At 39.7% G+C, this 26,802-nt stretch overlaps 1 protein-coding gene across 3 annotated transcripts in view; it reads right to left on the minus strand.

Annotated features, from left to right (window-relative positions):
- The window catches only part of ncam2a (neural cell adhesion molecule 2a), a 342,808-nt gene that overhangs the window by 108,453 nt on the left and 207,553 nt on the right, over positions 1-26,802 (minus strand). For all 3 annotated transcript variants that reach the window (XM_088074600.1, XM_088074601.1, XM_088074602.1), the window contains exon 2: positions 3,415-3,489. In XM_088074600.1, coding sequence (XP_087930726.1) covers positions 3,415-3,489 — 75 coding nt within the window. The remainder of the gene's footprint in view (positions 1-3,414; positions 3,490-26,802) is intronic.

Genomic DNA, 26,802 nt, shown 5'->3' on the forward strand with positions numbered 1-26,802 from the left:
AAAAGCTTCCATACAATACGGCTTTGCAAAACGGTAGATTGCTCACATACACCATAAAGATGTTGTGTACAAGTGCATTGTTGCAAAAGCTGCTCACAGCTCTCATTGCATGCATTTACCATTGAGATGTCAGTGACCTTTCCCATAACAATGATGGAAACAAACAAACCGAGAACAAATTCAGTCGACGTGCAAGGTGACACAAGCACAAATGCAGTGCTTCTCTCTCTCTCGAAGACCACTTAGCGCCAACTATTTTCTAAAGACAATCTCTCCAGCTGTCCCCTTCCTCCCGCAGCTCAATTCACCTGCTTTTTTTCCTCTCTCCGCCTCTCACTCACTGTTCTCCTCTTCTCTTCCTGACCTCCTATACCTTCCGCTTTTTCTGACTCTCCTACCATGCCGTGGCCTCAATTCAAATCCTCGCAGCAAACATCTTTTCAGAATGCTTTGCAGTGAAGGCGTAGAAAGAAAACATTATCATATACAGCTATGTGATGAATAAAAGCTAATTCTGCTGAAAGGATGTCACTTACATTTTCTCCTCTCAAAGCAAGAATATATGAATAGATGCCACATCACTCACTCTAAAAACAGGGAGGATAAAAGGGGTTTTAAAATGAATACTAAGAACGTTTGAAGGCTATTCAATTGACATATATTAATTCATGTTTGTACACTCTTCAGTCTTTATGGAAATTTCGTCAACGGCATACAAGCCATTGTACACTTTCACATTTCAGCAGGATATGGAGAAAATCTGCTGTTGTATAATTATCCATATCATATGTGGGCATCAAAGATTATACAGTCAAAGTTAAATTATATGTCTACATTATATCTCTGTGGGGTATGGAGAACATTAAGTATTTGTGACCAAATATGCAAAAAACAAAATTAATGCCAAATTGTGATATACTAACAGTTTAAAGGAAGGACCTATTATGCAAGTTTTCAGGTCTATCCTTTATTTTGGGCTTCTCCTTGAGCATGTTTACATGTTTTAATGGTCAAAAAACATTAAATCTTCCTCATATTGTCTGTGCTAGAACACCTGTATTTTTTTCACTTTGTCTGAAATGCTGCATTTTAGCGCCTGTGTCTTTACACCCCCTCAAAAAAAAAAAAAAAGAAAAAGAAATGCCTAGTTTGCTCTGATTGGTCAGTGTATTTGGCTCTTCCATAACTCAGATATTTCTCCTGTTAAACCTCATCTTTTCTCAACAAAACCTGCTCACTTTTTTTAAATGAACACCGGCAAAAATTAAGCACAGACAGGAGTCTCTAATGTGAACTTTGGCAGAAAAATGGTGTTAATGTCAGAGCTCATAAATCATAAAGAAGCTGATTAAGAAAATACTTCTCGGGGGCCTTTAACAAAACAAATAAAAAATGCATCACTACTTTTGCAGCAGTGCAGGTATACCATCAATTTCAGTGTAGAATGACATAGAGTCAGAATTTGAAAGGTCTCAAGAATATATATCCTATAGGAATCAAGTCCAAAAACGGAAAAATAAATAAATAAATGAACACTTTTTTTTAAAAAAAAGGGAATAATATGCTATGGAAAAGTGATCACATCGAGCTTTATGCCAGAGTTATACATCCAAGGCTCCAAAATACATTTTCTCAATCTGCCTCTTATGCCCTGATTACACCTGGTACTAACATGTTTCCTGGGTCATCAAGTGACAAACTCTATGTGCTGGTGTGAATGCATTGTTGAGATCCAGTAATTGAGACAACACACACCAACTGTCACTGGCATGGAGCTCGTACTCCGGCAGCAGTAGTTTCTTAATGATGCTGAATGGAATGATGTAAATGATTATATGCACGTAGAACGGAGTATTGACATCTAATCACAAGTGGTTACTCAAGATGCATGTTAAATTTGGGTGAAAAAAGGCTTTTGAGCATTATGATCTGACATAAACAGTTATTTTTGCATTAATAGAGAGATTTCTGTTTTTGTTTAATTAATTTACAACCACACAACAGATTTACCAAGCTTTTCACTGTTAAACTCTTACTAAATAATACCCGATGATGTTTCTTTTCCACAGTTAAACTTTGATTGTTGTATATTTAATTAAGACTACTTCAGGGCAAAGATGAAATCTAAAAGGCTTTAATTAAAGGCAAGTTAACAGGCTTTTAGCCAAGATAGTTTTCAAGTAGAAAGATCTGGGAGCAGACAAGAAAAAAATTAGCTCAAAACTAAGATGTGATACAATCGTGCCTGCTACAGGCTGCCACAATGACCTGCGTTTGACACAGTTTTGACCTGAAACAACTTGTTTGAACAATCTTCAAGGAAAAAAAAAAAAAGTTATGCTCTTTTGGAAGAAATGAGGTGTTCAATCATTTTACCCTGCTGCCAATTTCTTCCTGGCAAACTTTCGAAACAAGAAAGATTTGTATCGAACAAGTGAATTGATTTCACCCAGGTTCTTTTCTCTCAAGAGCAAAACATTCACCTCTCAGCTCTGCCTTTTTTCCTCGCAAACAGGCCCAGACTCCGTGAATCAACATACAATATAATTGCCTTTCTGTTCCTTTCTTTCCTCCGATCCATATTTATGTGGGTCTGATTCATAGAGCAGGACTCAGCAACTTAAAGCCAAAGAGTCACTTTAAAAGACTCATTGTTTGCAAGCCTGCTTTGGTTTTACCAGGATTTTCTTTTTCCCTGACTGTTCTGCTCTGCTTTTCAGCCCGATCCAGTTGGCACATTGGCATGTGAATATGGTATAAAAATAAATAAATTAACTGCAACTGCCCGTGGTGGAAAAGGGCAAAAAAAGTGACACAGGCACTTCCCCCAACACACTTTTGACGATACATAGTTACTATTTATCTCAAACCTCCACCACTATTTTCACTCAAAGCCTTTTCAATTCTTCTCAGTTCTGTTGTTCAAGCTCTTTCACAATAAAAGCTTTCATTTCCTGCCAGTTTGATTCCATTCACCACTATTTTTGCAACCCCCCCTTCTTAGCACATGCTAGACCTCCAAACCCCTCAATGCTCCTCCCAGTGTGTCTCCACTCCCTTGGCTGTTAGCTCCACGCTGAGTGGGTTGGCAGGAGAGAAGAGACAGCCAGCAGGAGGCGGGCCGGGGCCTGCCAGAGTGTGTTGCCACCCTACCGCGCCGCTGGCACCCGCTTCAGGTTCTCTGTTATGGCTGAGTGCTGATATACCCGTTCAGAGAGGACAATGAGGATGAGGGGCGGGTGTGCAGATCCAGTCGCCACCGTGTCAAAGAGTCACTCACCATATGGACGGCATGGATCGTGTTGTGTTCACAGTCATACAAACAAAAAACGGACTTCACAAGAGGCCCCCCACTGCATCTCTGACCTGCCTCCAAACAACATATAGAAACGACAGTGTGTGCGGCGTTTGTACCTGTGCAGATGAAGAACTTGGACTCTCCGACACTTAACTCCACTTTGTTCAAGGATATGGACACCTGCAACGCGGCTGTAATAGAGAATGTAAAAGAGACAGAGACAGAAAGTGGAAGAAAATGGATTAGTAAGAGTACAAAACACAGGATTTTCATCATTTTGCAGACTGGAGAGACATAATTGTACAAAATTGCTTTCAAAAACTGTCAGTTTCTTTAGCATTGTGGCTCATTTCCTTCTTTGTGCAATTTTTTATACTTTCTGAGCACAATTTCCTATTGTTTTCAACCATATACTACATTTATGTCTGGATTACAAGTTTCTTAGAAATAACCACAGCTATTGCAAGCATCAGATTCATTGTCCCAGCTGAAAAGAACAATTTATTTATTTTTATCCGAACTTTAACTGCTTTCGAAGTTATTGTTCAACAGAACAGCTGAGCCATTTCACCGCACAAAGAGACAGATTTGCTTGATACCTTCTATTAGGCACATGGCTGTTTGTGACGAGCTTGTCAGTCAGTTTCACAATAAATGGGATGCTTTCAGCCTGAGGTAATGCTATTTGCAGTTATCACTACTGACAATGGTATATGCGGTGAACAACAGTCGGATGGGGATTTAAGAGGCAGAGAAATGGCAGAGATCAGTAAATAACTGCATATATTTTCTTGTATTTTGGTTCTTTTAGATCCTTGATAGAAAACTGAGAGACAGAAAAACTAGAAGTGCAGCTGGAAGACATCCAGCAACTTAGAATTACCACCTTGCAGTTGTTATGCTACCGCAAACCAGTCAAGTTGCATTTCCAGTTTAAATCCATGTCTGAGAAAACATGGATGCTTTACACAGATGTATACCATCAGCACAGTTTCAAGACTTGTGTCACAAATTTATTATTCAATCAAATTTCCCTAGTTTTTCTGAACCCTAACCCACAAGAATGAAATGAATGCAATGTGACCTTGACCTCTGACCTCCAAATTGTTATCAGTTCACTGTGAGGACCAAGTGGCCAAATTTGAAGAAATTTCCCAGAGGTCTTCTTGAGATATTGTGTTCACTGCAAGGTAACAGTGACCATAACTTTTAACCACCAAAATCTAATAACTTGTTATTGAGATGTCATGAGAATGAGACAGATGAGGTCAAAGCAAACTTGACCTTTGAGATAAGACAACCAAATCCTAAGTAGCTCATTGCTGAATTCAAATGTACGCTTGTGCTAAATTTGAATAAAATTCCCTCAGGGTGATCTCAAGATATTGCACTCACAAGGCAAAACATCATGCGGTAGCCGACGCAGTGCCATAGAAATGCACAAACACTGGAGAGTCAAGCAACAATCAAAGGCCATTTGTTAAGCTGCTCTATCATAGTCACCACTGTAACGCCACACAATGGGGGCTCTGGTGGAAGTTTTGTAAGGCTGAGGTGAAGGGTAGTTAACTGAATAAGAGTGTGCTTCGATATGCCTGACGTGAACTTATCAAAAGCAGGCGAAGAGTTGTAGCAGAGAAGAGGATCAGACAAAGAAAGGGGAGCGTTTGACTGGCAGCACAGCAAGACGGAGCTGAGAACGCGACTAGCTGTCTAATGTGATGAGTAATGATTGGCAACTCAGCGGGGAGAGGGTCATTTTTAGGCCAGAGCCTCTCGACGCGGCAGTAGTCCCGCCACGGCGCTGAGTGAAGCAAGATATTTGATGAGCCTGTCATATCTCTGCTCCTCATTCTCTGCCCTCAGAGCTGCAAGTCTAGTTAGGATCAAACTCTAACCACACACACATATTCACACATATACTGTATAATACACTAATGGTCGGTAATTTTATCTACAATGCTGGAAACTTAACAGTGGAGCTCAGGGCGCCTGTCAATAATTGAGGAAATGATGAAATGATTATCTGCGGCTTCTTGGGGGAAGGTGGCTGTGGCCAGCAGCAGCAGCATCACACTGAAGCTGCAGAAATCACGAGGTGCAATCTGTTATACGTTGAGGCTGCCTATAGGTGGCAGTGGAGGGGCACTGCCATCTTCACCAGGGGAGGCTGCATGATGAGGCTGAGGAGCTGCCTTATCAATGCATTTGATCATTTGGTCTGTGTAACTCGACTGTAATAGCACTTAACAGTCATTAGAAAAGATCAACATGAACAGTATTTCGCCATGCACATTAAAAAAGTCAATAAAATGCATTTGTGCTCTTACACCAAATGATAAAGATGCATAATCCTAAGAACAACAGTTGCTGTACAGATTGTATACTGTACTCTATACTAAATTTCATGGTAGAGTGTTTTTATACTTGAAATCACTGTACTCTATAACTTTGTATAAACAGGAAAGGATGCAAGACAGACCTTTGCATCAATTAAAATGTGACTTTGGAAAACCACTGCTAATCAAGAATAACTTAAACATTTTCCAGTTGTGTTCCTGGAGCCAGTTCACCTTTATCTGAAATCAATGGGGAGTTCTTTATGCATTGCATTGTTAGAGAGTCCATTAACAGAATATTCACATACTTAAAGGAGCCGCCATATCTATATCCTTGTTCCAACAACCAGTCCTTTTCAGTTCAGATCGCTTTGTTAAACATTAGAACATTTTCTTTTGTGCTTCAATTGTAAGAAGTTTTGGATGGTACCTATCGAACCACTCTTTTCATCAGTCCTCTGTTGGGATACCTAGCAAGAGACAATTATCACTCTTATTTGAAAAGGACTCAATACACAAAAAGCTATTTTTCAATATATACTATTAATTTCCACAGACTGGTTTTTGTTCTAAAAATGTCAGCGTGCAAACACAACCTGAGACATTTAGTTGCATCTTCAGTGAAGCATAACCAATATGATTAAATAACATTACAGTTCCGTAACAACGGCACCTACATTGAAGAGGACTTTCTGCAGTAAAAATGCTAAACAGATCTGCTGTTAGGGTACAGTACCGGTTACATATGCGTTCTGAGGGTTCAATCCTGCAACTTCTTATATAGTGGAAGTGAGACACAGTTACTGTCTACACACATGAAGTGTTTGAAATGAATGCAAATACTGCTCTGGGGTTGATTAATCATGTCTATTTAACCCTGTGCCCTTCCACACTGCCTGCCTCTGACTTAAGGCAGATTCCTATCAGCACTTCCAGTAGTTTAACGGTTTTCAATTATTAATTGATCCCACTCCGTTCATGCTCTATGTGATTGATCACGTAATAAGTCTCTCAAAAAAACCCAGCGGGCAAAAGAAAAATGGGCTTGAGCTTTTTTTTTCTGCGCTGCCAGAATCATTGTTGTGAATCATATAATTAAGTCAAACCTGGAAAATATAACCGTTCAGCTGGCATTTTTAGGCTGAAATGCACAGCAGTCCCCACAGCCAATATACATTGGCATTTTAATGAGAATGCTGACTAGATTGGAAATATGACACGGGAGAATTTGTTTATTCAACACTGTCTCGCCTTGTGGGGACACAAAGAGACATACTAATTATATCCATTTTCAGAAATGGAATGTTTTCAGCTGCTTATTACACCTGCCTATTACAGAGCCCGGGTCAATATGTTATGAGCCTGGTAGCAATTATCAGCCCCAATTATTAGCTCCTCCGAGAAGCATTGGAGACAAGGAAAATAAGACAACGGACAAAACCATTGATTGCCATTTGTAATGTGTCTGGGACGGTCGATACCATACATGACTTGTAAGCTTGCCTAACAATGTTGAGACTTGAATAATTTCAGCATCAATTATGGAATCTCAACTAAAAGTTAAACAAGCACGACTTTGACAAAAAACTTGCTGGTTCAAATGCTGTAACTGACTGTTTTCACTCTTACTGCTCACATTAAAAAAATATACAGTGTCAACAGGCATCTATTTCAAACCAAAATGCTCTGACAAAATAACTACAGGCTACAAGGGGTGGGATAAACACTGATTCACTTGTATGCAACTGTGGAGAAAGACAGTAGAGTCTCATTTCTAGGTCATCAAATACTGACACTTTGGGTTGGTAGTCGGACTAAACCGCCAACCAAGAGTTACATACAGCTTTTTAAATAGTGCAATTTTTTAAATGTAATTTGTTTATGCCTGAATCAACATAAATGACACTTGGAGTTGGAAAGAAGTTGCTGCTGTTATGATAAGGTCATGTCATGCATGATAATGCCGAAGTGAGGAAGCATGGTAAATATTCCAAGTACACGTTCAGTTGCTCGAACAGCATCACCAACCCAAAGTGAAGTCCCCGCTGGATTAGAAAACTTTCTGCTGCTGCCTGCACACAGAAAGGACCCAGCCTGCTGTGAAGCCCTGTGCTGGATATAGTGTCAGCTGAATTTGAGTTGCTGCAGCCACAACTAAAGGCCATTCTCGGGAGGTTCAACCCACGTTCTTGCCAGCAAATAGTGCTTTGGTAGCTAGGAGGGAGGGTGAGGGCCCACAGGAAAGCACAAACTCACCAATTATTGTCCTATTTGTGGTATGATACAGAGAGAGAGACAAAGTCACAGCAGGGCAAAGAGGGGATAAGCGAAAAGTGGCTGCGACGCCAGTGAGCGTCAGGCTAAACCATTTTGTTTCCATTGTTTTCTGTCGAAATATCCTTACTGCTGTAGGCAACTTAGCATGACACAGCATGATGACATCTCTGAGCACACAGCTGATAGGTGTGTGGTTTCTTTAAATGTCAACAGAGATCCATATGTAACGGATTCAGTGTGGACAGAGAGCGGCCACTGTAACTCACAGTGTGGCTCGATATTCGGACAGGGTGTTATGCGCTGCAAGCAGCTCTACAACAGAATCAGGTTTTACTCATTTAAATACTAAAAAAGTAGAAAATCAGTAAGCGGCAGCTGCCACAAATGAATCAATTTATAGGAAACACTGCAGGGTCAGCTAAATGTAGCAGTTTAACTTTACTTCAAAAAGTACTTTTTTATTCAATCTTTTATTCATATAACACATCTTGTAAAGTGCTACTCACGCAATTTTGTAAGTTGCTTATTTAAGTTTATATCATATAGAGCCTTTTATAGAGCAAGGACACAAAGTGGAATTGGAATTAAATTGTTTAGAAAAATTTTATTTCCCACCGTTCTCTACATTATATGATGCCACTGAAATAAGAGTCAGAGAGACTGACTTACATATGATGTGCATTGTTTTTGGAATTATGGCTCATGCTATTCAGCCTCCAGAGGTGCGTGATTTAACTTTTTCATGGTCTAGCAGTAAAAAAGCAAACCAATGCTGCAATAAATAATGATATGGAATTGCAAAACTTAAAAAAACGCAATTGATATAGAATTGACATCCAAATATCATGATAGTATCGAATCGGGACACAAGTATATCATTCCAGCATTGTAAGCTACCCAGAGCCAAATGGCACAATTAGCAACTAGCTGGTGAACATAGAGGACAATTAGTAGCTAAAAAGCCAGATTTTTCCCCTCAGGAGTTGTTCCACACCAATCCACAGGTAAAATGGAAGTGACTATTGGACTCACATTTCCCAGATGGCAAGTAATAGAATTCTAATGTACTACAACAATGTCTGATATCTCTGATTGTCTGCAAAAAAGAAACCCTTTTTCAGTAGCTTCACGTTGCTTCCATTCTGTAAAACTCACCACTTTGAAAAGTCTTGTAACAATGCCAATAACAAATGGAGGTCATTAAGGTCAACAGTGGAGGAGGTGCTGACTGGGCTGACCTGATGGCATGATTCAGCGACATCTGGCCCGGTGCAACGGCGTGCCAAACTTGCCAGCAGCTAAGTCAGTGTGACTAAATCTAGAGCAGACTAAAGTGGGCTAAACGTAGTGTTGCATTTAGCAGCAGGATATATTCAGTGTTTGAATGACAGAGGGGAGAGTGTCCAATCAGCTGGAAGGGAGAGAGCGGCGTGATTTTGTAATCCTGTACTCCATAAAAAGCCCCATTAAAGCCATGGCCAAATATAATGCACCGCAGAGAACGCGCCTTTGTGTGTTTGTACATGTTAGAGTGTGTGGGTGTGTGTGTGTACTGTATTTCTTTCTTTCTGTGGGTGGGTAGGAGGCTGTGTGTGTGTGTATAAATGTATTAAGCACACAGAGCAGATAGGCCCTTAGGCGAAAAATGCTCTGCTTTAATTGTCTGTGATTTTGTGGAGGAGTTGAAGGGAATTCTTCCCTTGAACCACGGAGACAGAGAGAGAGTGAGACAAAGACAAGAAGTAAAGGAGTGGGTCGAGCGAGAGCAAACGAAGCAAGGAGATAAAATACTAATTACTGTTTTTTGTATTCACCCGAACCTGTGTGTCTTATGCATTTCTTCAAAGGTGTTAGCGACGTCAGAAAAAAATGATTTCCAGTAAGAAATTAGCTTCAAAAACACTAAACAGTCAGCATTCTTTAAAGCTGCAGAGTCTCTCAGGTGAGCAGTGGCACAAGGCACTGAGGGATACTGCACATGTCAGGGATTTCTTTGTTAAAGGAACAATCCACGTTATTAAAAGCTGGGTCTTACTTTTATAGTTAGGGTCATTATTTCTATTGGTGATGATCGCTATGTCGAGTGAGGTCCTTTTAATTTTCAGAACTTTGCCAAAATATTACAAATGTTTTTCAAAGAGCTCTACAATTTCAACATATCTCACTGTCTTTCCTTAGAGCCTGGAAAAATGTGGATCAAATAAGATACTAAGCAACTTTCAGATGCCACAAACCTCCTCTGCTATTCGCTGAGATATGGGAGCACAGTAACATAGCTGCAATAAGGGCAGATGGGGACAAAGAAAACAAACAAGCATTCAGACAATTAGACAGGTTGTAAAGACCTTTGAAACAAGAACTGTAAACCTGACATTATCCAGACATTACCTCGATGAGCTCTGTATGTGAGAACGCATACATAATGGACTTAACCCTGACAGTTCTCGAGTGCTTAAAGTCCAATTAAGCTCATGTGTGAACAGAGCAGATAATTGACCAGAGATTTAAGCATGTGGACATGTCGATGATATTTATGTCATGCAGTAACTCGGGAGATGATGAGACTCGAGAACTTCGGTCAGTAAGGACCCTAGAAGAAATCATTAGACAAATTCAAGGAATGTCAAGAGACTTGGATGTTTATGAACAAAACCAAACCAGCAAGAGAGGCACTATGTGACATGTCCTGCCTCTTGCACGCTCTACCCAGGCGCTACCCCTCGCCTAAACCAAATGGAGTATTTCCAGTAGTTGAAAATGCTAAGACGCAGACAATCTTCTCTTTTGTTCTGTGTGCTACATGTGTAAAAGAAAACTCAGAAAATGGCCAGCTTAAGACATGGTTGAGACAAATAAACTTATTCTTAATTTCGAGGTAAAACCAAAAGTGGAAGACACTTGAAATGTTCGTAATGATCCCTCAAAGACAGGAAAACTGTATTTGCCTGAAGCTACAACACGTGAACATGAAATACACCAAACAGAAACAATAAAAGTAGGTATTTAAACTGAATGGGAAATAGAGTGCACTATATTTTGATGTAAACCAGAAAGAGAAAAAGAGATGCGATGACGCGTCTCTAACGATGACCCAACTGTGAGGCAACAAAATCAGAGAAGTGTTATTTGGGGAAGTGAGGAGTAAATTATGTTTCATAGCAACAGACGATATATCAAGATTCTTTTCACGTTCACTCCCTCCTGTGGAGGCAGAGAGCTGCGAGTGGAAGAACAGTGTTGTTGCTTGATATTACAGTATCAGTATGTTTGATTTTACATAGTCAAGAAAGCTCTTGTGAATTAGTTATTGCCAACTTCTCCTATGGTCTGTCGGAGCACACCTGCTTGTTTGCCAATCTGGCTCCCTGTGTCCCAGTCCTATATATCTGTCTGGCAGCATAACAAGCCTGTTTTCATTCTGTAGAGGAGAGGGAGGAGAGGAGAGTGCCGGTTTTACTCAGCCAACCATATCCAATCGTGCCGACATACAGTATTGGGCCACGTGTTGAGTCTCAGGCACAACCCACAGCTACCTATTATCTTCCCTCTCTCCGCACACCTTCTCTCTATCTCTGCTTTTCGCTCACCAACTGCTTTGCGATTTATGTCTCCTTCCTTAAGCCTCTTACGCCTCAGGCTCCGGTGGCCGGGATGGACCCCTCTCTCTATGTATATTCCAAAAACCATAAAACTCTAGTCATGCACGCACACACACACACACACACACACACACACACACACACACAGTGACATGCAAATACACAGATGTTCTCTTGCAGACAGATGTGGGATATTTTTGCTAATGAGTAAGAAAATGCAGCTTGATCTTATCTAGCAGGTGGCTAACTGATAATGTTGAGCTCTCTTTGCCTTTGCAGACAGAAATAAAATAATTTACAAGGCCAGCGGTAATACGGGATACTGAATATGCATACAAACTTTGCAAGCTTTGTTGCAAATTTGCAGGTTTGATTTGTGCTTTTAAAATTTTGGCACTTGTGCCTCATCATATCAGTGGATTGGTGAAATTATGCACACAGCCCTTGGGCCACTCAGTAAATTAATGGAATGAGCCTGAGGGAAAAGCTCATTTCAAAATACGAAAGTTCATCAAAGACCCCTCAGATGTGTCTGAATGGTTAGCTACACTAAATGTTACATGCATTTTGCATGACTCGCTAAATCTTTTGTGCAACTTGCATTTATTGGACCAATACATATTTTAGACCAAACTTTTCCTCACTAATAGAGGCAGTCTTTGCAAATATGAAAGTCAAAATGGCAGGAGGTGCCTTCAACTGTCTGATATCAGCTCCAAAAGCTGGAAAAAGATCTATCATTGTAATTGGATTGGAAACACAAACAAATTTATAGCTGATCTTTGAAGTAGAAAAATATTTTAATCTTAATATAAAACAGGCAATTTGTTCAGACCATCCGGCTGCGTTATAATCAGGAAGAAATGTCTCTCACAGACATCACTGTCTTTCAGAGTGGTGTTATTAGTTACCAGTAAGACAAGAAGACCTAAGATATGCATTGCTACCAATAATGTCATGCTGACTTTTTGGGAAAGAGGTTTAATGATCCTCCAGGTTTAGGCAATTTTGGCAATGGAAAATTGTCATGTCCATTTTCACACTTCAAGATATCTGAGAGAAAATAGATTCAATGGATATCGACAAGTCTCTCATTTGCAGACAAGAAGACTTTATGCTAGCTCCATGCAGTTTGTGGAAAAAACATGCAGTTTTTAGCAAGCAGTTTAAATGTGCTATTTTTGTCTCATGTATTTGAGTATTTCTGCATATGGGTCCCCAACCAGTCTTAGAATTCAATAGACTGGGAAGCTAGCTAGAAAGCTCTTGTGGATTCAGTGAGCCCAACTGTTTTCACGTGCTATTATGTTAGCCCCCAAAGTGGCCATTTCATTGAATTGAGATTTTTAAAACCTCAGTGTATAAAATGACCTTTTCTGACCTCTAGGATAATCACAACCTCATGAAAATTTACAACCAACTAGAGACCTGGTGCATTCAGACGATGTATGGCTTTCAGAGATATATATCGACAGTAAGGTTTTTTTTTTTTTTTGCAGTTTCCAGAACAGAGGTGTACTAATTTCACAACAAACCCCCAAAACAACTCATAGAAATTTCTAAATGTAAAATGCTTTTTATGCTATGTTCATCAAGGTGTCTTAATGTAGTATTTTGGAGGGATTTGTGACCATTTTATCAATTCTCATGTGGTCGAAAATGGTTAAATACTGGACCTAATCTGTGTAACAATTGGTATTAACCAAAAAATTACTGCAAAAAGATATGAGATATAATTGGACATGGCAATGACCATCATATACTTCCATAAAATGCTCTAAACTTTCAAAGTTTACATAGGCACCTTACCAAACACAATTTTTGTTACTGATTTATCACTATAAAAACTTGATTCGCCCTACATCTCAAATTAATTGTCAGGTTCAAGCTTTCAGATATGGTAAACTACTTTTATGAGGCATGTACTGTTGACCTGATGTCTCCCCTGAAAGATCCCCATACCTCTTAAAAAAAGACACAAATTGGTCTATGATGGGAGTGGAGAAGAGGTAAATAATCACAAAAACATAAATAACTCATAAAAAATAGTTGTAAACCCTGGTAGATATGCTCTTGAAAAATTCTCCACTGTCTTTCATTTGAAGTTGTTGAAGCAAAGGAATCTTGGGGTTCTTAATTGACAAGTATTGACAAGAGCTCAAAAAACTCCCAGTACAGTAGATTTTGGAGATTAACGATGGGAATCATTGATGAATTTGTTGCAGTTCCAAAATATTTGCAATTTGAGAAGCTTGTTGAGAAATTCTGAAACCCTCTTGGGTGCTATTATCCAAAAAAAAAAAAAAAAGAAAGAAATAAAAGCTGGTATTCTTGGATTTTATGGTAACACATCAGGGTCGTGTGTTATAAGGTGATGTTACTAATGACATCACTTTTATCAAAACAACTCGCATCACTATCAAGATGTAAAACATCAGATGGTGTGAAGCTGTTTGGCAGTCAATCTGAGAAGCTCTTGGACAATGAGAGTAATAATCCCAAATGACCGCTCTGTCAACAAATCGAACACTAAACCTGTTGAAAGCCAGTCAGAGAATTGAGGCTGTGTCAGAGGGCAGATGAGTTTCCAGAAGGGAAAAAAGCTGAGCTCCAAGTGGCAATGCAATCATCAGCCATGATAGAAATAAAGAGGGGGGGGGTTAACGGCCACGGCTCCAATTCTGCTTTTCAATTGCTACCTTGCAATCAGAGCTTCTAGATGTCAAAGGTGCTGGAAAGTGTTGGGAAGCGATTTGCCAAATGACATCTCAGCGTGCACTGAAGCACACACACACACAAGGAAATGCAAATATTTCAAGTACAATATGTAAAAAAAAAAAAAAAAAGGAAAAATATTCATAGACATCCTGCCACTCTGAAAAACATATGACCTGGTATTGTCTTATAACCCCTGTCTCCTTTATCCTCCATCACAGAGATGATTTCTATCCCAGATTGCGTCCAAACTGGAGTATCACACTGTGATAGAGTAAATCCCATTTGCTCGGGTATTGTGTTCATATTTATGGAAACGTAAGAAAAATGGGGCCGGTAAACATAGGTGCAAGATAATGTCCTTATCCCCATTCCTTTCTCCAAAACAGACTGATGCTGCGATGGCAATAAAACAGAGGCTTTGACCATTTTGTTGCTATTTTTCTCTTCTTTCTTTTTCGCCCTGCACTTTTGAGTCCCGTATCTAATCTATTAGTCCTTATTTTTTCTTATCTCTTTCACCCTACCATTTTTGTGTCTCGATTTCTTTGCTGTTATCCCACCATTCTCCTTCTGTCCTCGGGCTGAAACCTGTTCCACGTATGGCAACTTCAGCAAGTCTGGTTTTCTGTATTGTACAAATCCAGGTATTGAACGCAGACGTGTTAATCTGAGTTAGATTCCTTCCCATACAGCTGTTACACTCAATTTATGGTCTGCGGGCCAAATCTGACCCTCGATAGGGTACCAGGTGGCCCCCCATCCATTTTCAATTCACAACAAAAATAGTCACTGTGAATTGTTCTTGCACTGTTAGTATACATAAGATGCCAGAGCACATAAAACAGCATAAAAATAGAGCTCCTGATGTCCTAAAATCCCAGAAATTACCTAAAATCCAAGAAATGTCCTAAAATCCTCAAAACGTCCAAACATTCTTTAAAAGATCCTAAAATCCATAAATGTCCTAAAAGCCAAGAAATGTCCCAGAATCCATGAAAATGTCCTCATATCTTTGAAACATGCCAAAATCCTAGAAACATCCTAAAATCCCAGAAATGTCTCAAATCCTCAAAGCTTCCTAAAATCCTACAAACATCCTAAAATTGGAGAAATGTTCTAAATTCCTAGAAATGTTCTAAATTACTAGAAATGTCCTAAAATCCAAGAAATTGAAGTGGCCCTCAAAAAAGTCAAATTGAGTATCCCTGCCATAAAGCCTCCTCACAGTAATAAAAGCAATTCCGTCAGCTTGAGTCTCAGTTATCCAAATTTTATCTCCAAATACTTACAAAGAACTACATCTCTACCAATGCAGAACTATGCACATGCAATCAAAGCCAAGGCGTCCATCCATCCCCTCACTGGTCTATATGTCAGCCTTGAATCTTAATGATGTGTTGATCAGGTGTAGGCTTGTAACATGAATAGAATGGAAGAAGCAGAAGAGCGCTGACAGTGTTAATGAGTCGCCTGAGCTGCTCCGTTTCCCAGGATTGTGGCAGCTTCCTTCTACGTATTAATAAGGTCATTCATCAAAATGAAAAGGTTCCCGTCAAATAATTATGGTAATAAACCCAATTAAAATGAGCGGCCATTATTCTGAATACAGACAAGCTAATTTAATATATATGTATTAATGAGAGGCCACCCCTGCCACTTTAGTGCCGCTCAGCGATGCTTCACTGTAGACTTTAATTTCCAAACAGTGTCCTGGAGGTCAACAGAAAAAGGGCATTTTAAGATGAAAGGTCAATGTCATGAGCATATGTGGCATAAGGGGCTAATCAGACTCCACTATCGGTGTGGCATCTTGGACAGGAACATCTTTGATGTTAGTGTTCAGAGCAGCAGCTGACAGCTGGTTTTAAGGGAGCAGTGTGTAAAATTTAGGGGATTTAGTGGCATCTTTTGGTGAGGACTGCAGATTGCAACCAGCTGACATGTCTCCTGGTTAGGATTCCTTCAGTGTTCATTGTTGAAGAGGTTTTAACCAGGAGCCAAATCGTCCACAGAGGTCTCTTTATTTCCAAAGCGAATGGACCAGGCGATTAAAACAAGTAAAAACAAAACAGTTCTTATTTTCAAGTTACTATACACTAAGGAAAACATACTGTTTTACTATATTCTACTTTTATACCCCGAAATCTTACACACTGGACCTTTAAAGCTGCCACAGATTCTCATGGAGGCTGAAGCTGTCTGCCAATAATCTGGAAATGCATCAGTCACACAGATAACAGTCTGGTGGGGTCAAAGTGTTTTGCCTTTGTCTACAGAGTGGACTCAAGCAGAGGTGGGTGAGTTTATGATAATACTAGTAAAAAAAATAAATTAAATAAAAAATTTGCTTCCATTGAAACAAACATATTGATCTTTTGAACGATTGATTATATCACCGTCTCTCTATAAGCACACTGCAAAAGGGCTTTTCCACTTCTGTGGGAGGAGGTGACTCGATTTGAGTGATTCAGCAATAAAACCTAAAGGCCTTAGAGGCAGTTTGTGTTTTCCAGGCGACTGCTGAGGGAAGTCTTGTAGGTTGCGGGAGAGTGAAGGTCCAACGTTTTGTGCGAAGCAGACGGATGAGCAATACAGACATGAAAACATGAATAATCATTATTTCTAGAAAAATAGCTTATTGTAAGAAATCCTGTATACTAATATGTCTTATTTAGCCATCTTTATGGCAGTTTCAGGACATACAATCAAAATAAACGCAAATAGAGGATGAGTGTCATGACGAGGCCCACCGAGAATTATTGTGGGCTAATGTCAGCATGAAGAGCCTTCTCCAGTGGAGGTGTGTAGGCGTTTTTTTCCCCGTCAGATTTACTAAAACATGAAGCCGTTGACGCCACTCTCCCCACTCTAAGAAAAAGAAGCAGGAGCAAATAAAAATAGAATTAATCCATTTCTTTGTTCCAGCATTCTTCTCCGCCAGCTGTTTGTGTGGGAATAATGTCATTTGTGAACATTTTTAGCACAAACAAACCACAATAATTATGATTCCGGTTAACTCTTGTTGGCTTGTCATCGGAGCAGAACAGCATGTGGTGCAGAAAGGGCACGCATGGGGTGATTAGATAGAAAATAATACGGTGGTTGCTGCAAAACTGCTCATTATCGCAAATTTGAAAACTCACGTGGGACATGATAGGGAGCTTTGTGATGTAGAAGTTGGGAATATGCATAATGAGTGTTAACCTCGGTGCATTTTCACACATATGTTCAAGTAAGAGCAAATTTTGCTCTCTGCAACCGAAAGAACACATAGTTTGGGGTTTAATTAAAGGTCTTGGTTGCACTTTAGTCACAAAAGGGCCTCAACTTTTGATCAGATGTACAGCTTCCTTTCCTCCCGGGAGAGTTCATCTGCACTGACGACCTAAGGTTCCCACTAAGGGAGAGTTCTGGATTCAGACTCATTTTTACGGGACAAAGGGTTAGGAGCAGATGACTGGAGCGTGAGGTTTCATAAGAGCTCTTGTCACTGCATTTTCCCTCTTGTACTAACACAAAAACGTTTTTTTGTCTCTGCAGCTCAGACTGAAATGTTCATAGCTATTCAACACAAAGTAAAGATTTACAATTCTGCTGTCTCCTCACACAAGATATACACAATTGTGTTTCATCCCCAGCTGGGAGCGACTCCCCGTTCTTTGAACAGAGACTGTTATTTGGTCTCAGCTGGCTACTCAGACTCACTTTGACAATATGCAATTCTGTCAGCCAGACCGCCCCCTAAGTACAATTGTGCATTCTCAAAAAAACAATTTGACTGTTGCCACATTTGACTATAAAAAAACTTGCAAATATGCCACACGTTTAGAAACAATATTGCATATGATATCTGTAAGGGAGGGGGTGATAAAAAATGGGGGAGGCACTTTAAATAACTTTTTAAGGACCAAGGTTTGGGGTTTTTTTGCCCACAGAAGTAACATTGACTATTTGTAACCTGAACAAATTGGCTTTATTACTTCCAATAGTATGGGAAGAAGGCAATGAGTAAGGAAAGAAGAAATAAAAAATGAGCAAGGAAATAGTGAAAAAAGTACAGAAAAATTATATAAACATTTGTAAAAAAAAAGTTTAAAAAAAAGTGCTTAAAATTATAATTCTGTAATAATAATTTTAAATATGTAATCATGATAACTATAAATATAGATTTTCCCTAGCTTTTTTCTTTTTTTCCTCGAAATTTTAACCTTTTGTTTTTTTGAAAAATCTACTAAATTCTTGCAATTTCTGGAACATTTATGACCAAGTTGTTTTGTGCCAAATTTTAATACATCCCCTTTAGGCATCATGTTTACGATGGGATAGATAGACAGACAGGTGGACAACCCGTAAACATAATGCCTCCAACCACAGCTACTACCAGTGCCACCGCCATAAAAACTGCCGGAAGATTATACATTTCTAATGGTTCTTGAACACGTAATGTGCTATGAACACCACCATCAGGAAATGCCAGCAAATATAAGCTTAAAATACTGATATTTCATCAAAATCAATTTCCTCTATGTCTAATTAAAAATGTCACTAAAACTAAACTGTTTCCACTCACCAGATCCTGTAAAACAAATAAATAAAATTGTGCACTCCTACATGCATGAAAAAGGCTTTTTTTTAAACTTCAGGATTTCGTTTTCAACTTTCAACTTTTCACCGTATGTTTTTAAAATCTAATAAGGGCCTTTTTTTTTAAACTGATGTTCAATATCACAAATGTGCCAGAGAAAAGGTATGTAAACAATAGAAAGCAGCATGGAGGCCAGTGAAAATGTGGTTCCATCTTTCTTATATCTGTTATTTATTCAGTCTCTCTTTCAACCTCGGTGCCAACTAACTTGGAATAATGTTGGAGTGCTGCTTGGACTGAAATGAACACAAAATGTGGCGGCTCGTCACTGCCACTTTGAGCCAATCCGAGCTGGAGCTGATAAATACATGTGACTACTACTGTCATTTGACCCTGCAATGTAGCAATTAATATAGCCTTCCCACTAAAGAAAAAAGCCAGATGTTAGTGCATTTTTAATCTTGCGGGAAAGGGGCTTTAAAGCCTAATCTTGCCAAAAAATCTCCAAACATTACTTCATGCCGATGCCAGATTCAGAAAAACCCTTTTGTGCCAAAAAAAACAAAACAAATCGAAGCATCAAAACTGATCTGTGAGGTGTGTCTGTCTGCTACGCCTGTAAACGCTGTAATCTTAATTCTCATTTCATGCATGCTGGCGAATGAGTGGAGAAACATGTTTTGTTTTTTTTTTTTCTCTGTGGCGAAGCGATCATTGCCGCAGGGATTGAAATGGCACGGTGGTGGGCTGATTATTCTCCTGCCACATCCTGCCGGTGGCTGTGACACGGCCATTATCTCAGGCCCGCGGATTAATTCAGTCACAAAGGAGAGGTCAACGGCTCCTGCCAGGCCTGAGAGGAGAGACTCTGGGGATTATGTGAGGGGGAGTGGGACAGGGCATAAACGTCTTCTTCCGGCCTTTCTGCAATGAAATTCAAAGGTTTAAGGTCAACAGTCTCCCTAATTGCGAGGGTGCATCCCATGACAATACCGGTGCAGACCGTTAAAGCTGGAATTCCCCGCTAAATGGAATTCTCTGCATTGTAAACTAGATCGCACTCATTTTCTGAATTCTGCAGCTGAATGGGATAACGCTCTCAATTTAAGTATGAATTGGATTGTAAATCCCAATCACATTGAACTGGTGATGAATACCGCACAGAGAATGAGGCAGGATTTGATGTGTTTGCACAATGGATCATGCCGCTGTATGCTTTTGAATTGAATTTGAATTTCATACGCTCACACGGCCGTGAAAGTGCAGCTACGAAATACAATGTATAGCATGACACGTGCAGTAAATTAATATTGAGTAATCGTGCCCTACATTCATGAATCCGCTAATAACGAATAAAATGTCTTTAAAGAACACGGCTGATAATGAGGATCTTTTTTTCATTATGGCTCGGCAGACAAAAAAAGTCATAGTCTGTCTCGTCATGTCTCTCATTCTCATTCTCGTCTCTGATCTAAAGATCACTGCTTCAAAGGCTCAACCTGTATTATTCACTTTTCAGCTTGTCCTATTCCTCCCACTCCAGCACACTTTTGTATTTCTACTTTCCTTTCTACCCATCACCCTTAATTTTACTCAAGTCTGAGCCTTTCATCTTTTCCCTTTTCTTGCTTCATTGTGCAATGAATTGCCTGTTCACCTTTGCTGATTCCTTTCGGATATCATGTCTGTCTGTTGTTCACTCCCCCCTCTCACTCTCGCTCTCTCTGACAGTTTTCGTGGTTGTCCATGCGGCACTCCTGACAGAAGCTGCCACCAACTGTCACCATGGCCCAGGCCAACCGGGGATTTAGCATGCCAGGAACAGGCACCATTGAGTCGAACCACGCCAGTATAAATATTACTCAAAACTTTCTCTCGCTCTCTTCTTCCTGACCCCTCCGGCACTGTCACACATTGTTTCTACATCAAGATCAAGGAGCAAAATAAGCCAAGGCATTGACATCTTTTTGCAAACTGCACAAATAAAAAAATCTATTGATCGACACGATGCGGCTTTCATACAACATGTTCTCATCATCGCATAACTCATATGTCACTTATTTCTTGGTTTTGTTTTAACCTTTTGGACAAAATCAGTAAACTGAGGCTGTAAGGAAGCAGTGCAGTGCTTCAGGCTGAATTTTAACATCAGCATAACATGCTCACAGTGCATGTGCAACATGTTTAGCAGGTAATATTGTTCTAAAGTTAGCCTGTTAACATGAAAGCAATTGATAATTCACACAAAAGACAAAGTAAAACAGACTTTCATGGGAATGTATTATCAGGTCCTAGTTTTGTCTGTTATCAGTCTAAATTGACTATTTATCACTGAAGATGAAGTAAATAGGAATGTCTTGCCAGGTAATATTTACAAGGTTTTGGTTTTGCCTGTTAGAATTCTTACATTAGCTTATTATCACAGAAGACAAAGTCAAACTGAGGCAGATGGGAACGTCTTTGCAGGTAGGCTAATATTTGGAGGGTCTTAGCATGCTAACATTCGCTAATTAGCTGTAAATAGAAAGGAAAACTGAGGCAAATGGGAATGTCTTTGCATGGGATCTTTTGCACATGCACGCCTGTGCTTACTGGCTAGCTGATACAGCTTATCATGCGTCGTCGAGGTCCTTTACAAATTGTAAAGCTCTGACCCACCATTGTGTAGGATGACCTGCTCTGGAAACCTGTAGGCTCTTATACTGGTACACCTTTACGTATCTTGGTCTCCTCTCACACTACCTATGTGTTATTATCAGAAAAACACTATCCACTGAGTCCTCAGAACCTCTTCATGCTCTCTGTCCCAAATGCTTGGACAGAAATTCTGAAAAGTGCTTTTGGGTATTCTGTCCCCCTAAAATAAATAAAATAAAAGACTTAGAAGCAGATTCTATAGGATGCTGATGTTTTTAGCTGCCTGCTTGCACAACTGATTCCCAGAAAGTTCTCTTTTGACTCATAGTTACCTTTTGATGCAAATTTTAGTGCTTGTGAATTGTATTACGAAAAGAGAAATACCAGAGAAATACCATAGTCAGCATTATGTTATGCTGAAGAGCGCTTAATAGATGAAACATGCTTGTGCCCATGATCTTAACTAATTACATAAGTGAAGTCGTCTGAGTGCCAGTGGTATTTCTCTTTTCTGATTTAAACTCCCTAATCTAAACTAATCCCACTTCACTATCCATGACTTAACCAATCCAGTCAACAACAAGGCAAGAAGTACAAGCTAATCATAAGTAGAGACAAAGTAAAACTGAGGCTAATGGGAAACCCTTAGTTTTCCCAGCATTTGGCCATAAATCGAAGTATACGACAGACTGAATTGCTGACCTGATGTTGGTGGCCCCCTGATGAGTCCTCCAAAACCACCAAAGTTACTATAATTTGTCATCTGGAGACATTTAATGTCACCAAATTCCAATTAATCCAATATTTGTTGAGATATCAATCAGTTGGGACCAAGGTGGAGAACATTGCCATCCCTAGAGCCACGAAAGAGTAGCCTGTGCACACAGCATTTAACAACAAAACAGAGAAAAGCTTCAGTCTCCAGACCTTTATCGGGGACTGATAAAAGGATCCATTATGTTAATGGATAATTTACAACCACCATGAAATATGCCCACGTGACTGTAGTAACTTTGAAGAGCACCGTAAATCAGGTCAATATAAGCCAGCATACTGAACACAGAAACACTCTCGGACATTGCAGTACATTTTAAAAAGCCCACAGTGAGCTTCTATTGATAAGCCTTTATTTATTCAAATTTTTTTTTTGTTTTATGTTTGATCTCTGCACTGCTCGCTATATCTCACAAGTATATTCAGACATGAATAGATTAATCCACTATGTGTTTGATGGGGAATGTCAGAATATATCATTTGTCGGAGGAAAACAAAGCTGCAAAAAGGTATGCATGATACCGGGCCAACTTCATGTGGATTGGGTGTTTGTGAGATCATTATTGGCCCTAACTCCGATTCGAAACTTTAATGGGTTCTCATGTGCTGTGGCTAAAGGTCAAGTCATTATTCAAGCCGATGCTGCGTCTTTGAAATAAGCATAGATGGCGAGACTTTGAAAGTTAAATGTTGCAGATGAATGAAACCCATTGATTGTTGCTAACTCTGTGTTCATAAATCATGGCTGAATGGATGAATGGATAGACACACAGACACGGCAGAAGCTCTCGGGCATTTTAGCTGTCACATTCTGCAAATAGGTGACAGTTATAATTAATAGGCTGACAGATCGCTGTGTGCAAAGGTACAGTACATGTGTATTGAATGATTACTCCAAAGGCGGCTGTGGCACTGAGTATTGCAGTAAGCACATTAAAGAAGAATCTGTCACCGAGCTCATGGGCGAGCACACCGTGGCTCCCCCTTCTCCCCCTGAGCTGATGGATGATAGCGGGGTGTGTATCTGCATACATAGGCTCAGCTCTGCATGGCTTTCAATTAGAATTGTCAGGAACATGCACTCAGCGCCCCACTGAGATAAAGGTAGGCAAACAAATCAATATGCATGGGGGAAAGCATTTTTCTAAAACTAACATTCCCACCGAACATGCACGCTTTATGTCGCATTAAAACACATAAGCTACAATGACAACCAAAGGCCCAAGGCAGATTCCACGTGTGCATACATCTATGCAGCAGCACATTCACAGCACTGTTAAATATGACAAGTTGATCTCTAAGGTAAGTAAATGTATTCAAATAATATTTTTTACTTTATATCTTCTTGTGCACTGTAAAAATAAAATGTCTTAACTGAACTTAAAAATTTAAGGCAGCCTGGACACTAACTTTTATATGTTTTTTTATATATATTTTTACAGTGTAAGGTTTACTTACATTTTTGTATTTACTGAGTGAGTGATAACTTACAAACTGTATTAGTTTGACTGATCTAGACAATTGTGTTTACTTAGTTAGAAAACTGATTGGTTTGATAAATAAAGTAAGCACACAAAGAATGATTAGTTCACAGGATTATTTCATTTAAACAAAATGCCATTCTGGTGACACATCAGTGTTTGTGGAAGCAAACCAAATTATACAACCAAATTAATTTCACTTTTTAGCCTTCCAAAAATAATTTGATAAAAATAGAAATATTCAGACTAAATCTCTCTTTGACTGTACTTGAGATTTCAACAGGACTCTATGTCATATTGTTTTATCACAAATATCAATACACTGTAGGAAGAAACTATTTGTCATTTAAAAAAAAGTTAGTGTCTGTGCTGCCTTAAAATTTTGAGCTAATTGAACTTAAAAAGACATTGAGGTTATTTTGCAATGGTTTTAAACAAATTAACATTTGCTGTCAAATAAACGTATCAATTCACTGAATTTTGTGTTGAAAACCTTTTAAGTTCATTGGCTAAAAATGGTTATTTGTTATAAATCATTACAGAATTATCTAAACTTGTCTTCTCACATTCAGATATGAAAAACACATAAAACTAATAGTTATAGTTACTACCTTTTACCATGGCATTTCATATTTTTTATACAGTAAGACAAGCATGTGAGTTTACAGTGCGCATTCACAAAAACATCTATGCAGCAATACATCACATTCTCGGCATGCTTGCAGTGCATGACTGCAGTCACACATACAGTACACCACTGTGAGTATCCCTGACTTGGATAATTGTCGCCGCTGTAACTCAAAAGACAACATATCCCCCAGCTTTAGAATTAGCATATTCATTATTTAACTGGGGAGCAGCTGGCTAATTGGCAAATGAAATGCTTTCAATAATGTTCACATGAGAAGCAGAATTTGATTAAACTGAATCTGGGGAAAATACCGAAAAGGAAATGAATATAAATGAGCATGTGGAAGGAAAAAAAACAACTTTTGGGAGATGAATAAAGTGACAGCCTATGTCATAAGCAATGCCATTGCGCAGATGTACCAACATTGGTGTGTTTGTGTGCAAATAAAGTGGTTCACAGTCAACAGAGATGCATCAATATGTGCTGACAATTACCGCAGTTTCCCATCCGGCGCTAACTGTAAACTCTCCAAAAAGAAAAGGATATCGCAGCTCAGCTCTGGTGGCAGGTACTCCAGTTTTAATGGACTGCCAAAGCCAACTGAGTCATGTCAGCTTTCTAAATCAGAAAGGAAGAAGGAGGGGGTCGGATGTGCTCGTAAAAATGCCCCCGCGATTCTCGTCTCCGCTCATTCAAGTTAATGACACACTCTCAGGCCATATATCAGGGTCTGTTTGATCCTGGTCAAGGATATTAAACTTTGATGGGTTCCCGCATTCACTAGTCCCCTTCCTTCTTTGCAGAGGACAGAGCAGGGTTCACTTGATATGTGCACCCATCTGATAGCCGACAGGAAATTACTCATAAATGCAGGACCAAAGTGTTGGCACCAAGCTGACACCCAGAATGCTTCACATCCATTTTGGCAATTTTTGCCACTTGTGATCCACAACAAAAGGTGACATGTGTGTCAGCGGGGAGCGTCAGAAGAGTGCCAAGAGAGTGCGGAAGAGCAATGGGGCAGTGGTACAGCGGGGGAGGGGGGTGGGAGGACTGGGTTGATGTACTGTTGGGTCACAGCAGCAGAAGCTGGTGGTGGCCGTCACCGCACATCATCTGGCAGCCTGCTAAGTGTTTCCCACTAAGTTACACATACTCTAGCTGTTGTGTTGAGGATGGCACCAAGCCACTGGTGGCTGCTGTGCCAGTGCGACTGCTGGCTTGCTGCTGGGTCACATTTTAAAAAGATGTGCTGCTGTGATGGGTGATGGCCCACCATCAGAGTAAAAGGTTATCGATTTTGGGCACGGTGACCCAGAAGTTACCCATTTTTGCAACACTTTGTGCAAGGTTTTGAGAGAAATCAATCTGACACACACTCACTCCTAATTCGTCAAATATCGACCCTTGGGCAGTGGCTCTATGCACGTCAAATCACAGACTGTATATAAAGATGCACAAAATGACAGCTCCCCAAAAGTAAAGCATCTGTAATTTAAGGTATTTCTTATGCTGTTGTATATGCAAGCAGAAGTTTGTTTTGATACATTTGGTTATATCTAATTAGGCTTTCTGATACTAAAAAAAGTGGGTTTGACGTCACGATTGACAGCTGTGTGTGTGCCAGTGCTCATAATCATTGGCACTGGTATGGTGGGTGTATTAGCATGAATTCGATAGCCTACCGCGGAGATCACTAATGCACAGACTCTGGTTTCAAATGACATAACCATATGTGCATTGTGCATCTTTTCAAAATGAACTCCCGTTCTTAATTCAAACTTGTTATTGATTCTTTTCAAAATAAACTACTTTCAAAAGGAAATGAGTTTTCTGCTCTTGTCAATATAAACATATATCATTTTTTTAGGTTTAAGCAAAAAAGGACATGATTAGGTAACATCACATGACATATGCTTTCGACTGATGAACAGCGAGCGATTGGAGTTCGTCTGACCCATCTAACTCCCATCCTGCCCACCTTATGCGGACTCTCTTGTTTTGTATATTACAGTCGTTGCCCAGAGCATCAACACGTGCAGCTGCCTGGTTGGTAAGTTAGAACTAAGGAACTATTGGTGAGCCGAAATGGTTGACAAATCATCTTTGTGACTTCTGAACATGGCGTACAAATGCCTCTGAGTGTAGTAAATGTGTGGAATCAGTCCATTCACAGTGAACTACATCTTCCATGCACACTTAAATGAAAGCACTTCTTAGAAGACACTTACAACAAAGTGCTCCAGTGTTACTTGTGCTGTTTATTTTCCCGTTTCCCACTTTGCATTTAATTGTATACGGTGACTTGCGGGTGAGCGTCGAGCTAGCTGACTGTGACGACCCTTTGTGTCTACGACTGAGCGGAGCCTGTTCCCACACAATAACTGGCAAAGGCCCGTGCTAACGTTAAGAGATGGAGTCCCTGCTGGGTTTGCAGAGTATGCAAATGCATCCCCACTCTCT

This window comes from Plectropomus leopardus, chromosome 24 (genome assembly GCF_026936395.1).
Source record: "Plectropomus leopardus strain MGB_pleo_1.0 chromosome 24, ASM2693639v1, whole genome shotgun sequence".
NCBI classification, from domain to species: Eukaryota; Metazoa; Chordata; class Actinopteri; order Perciformes; family Serranidae; genus Plectropomus; species Plectropomus leopardus.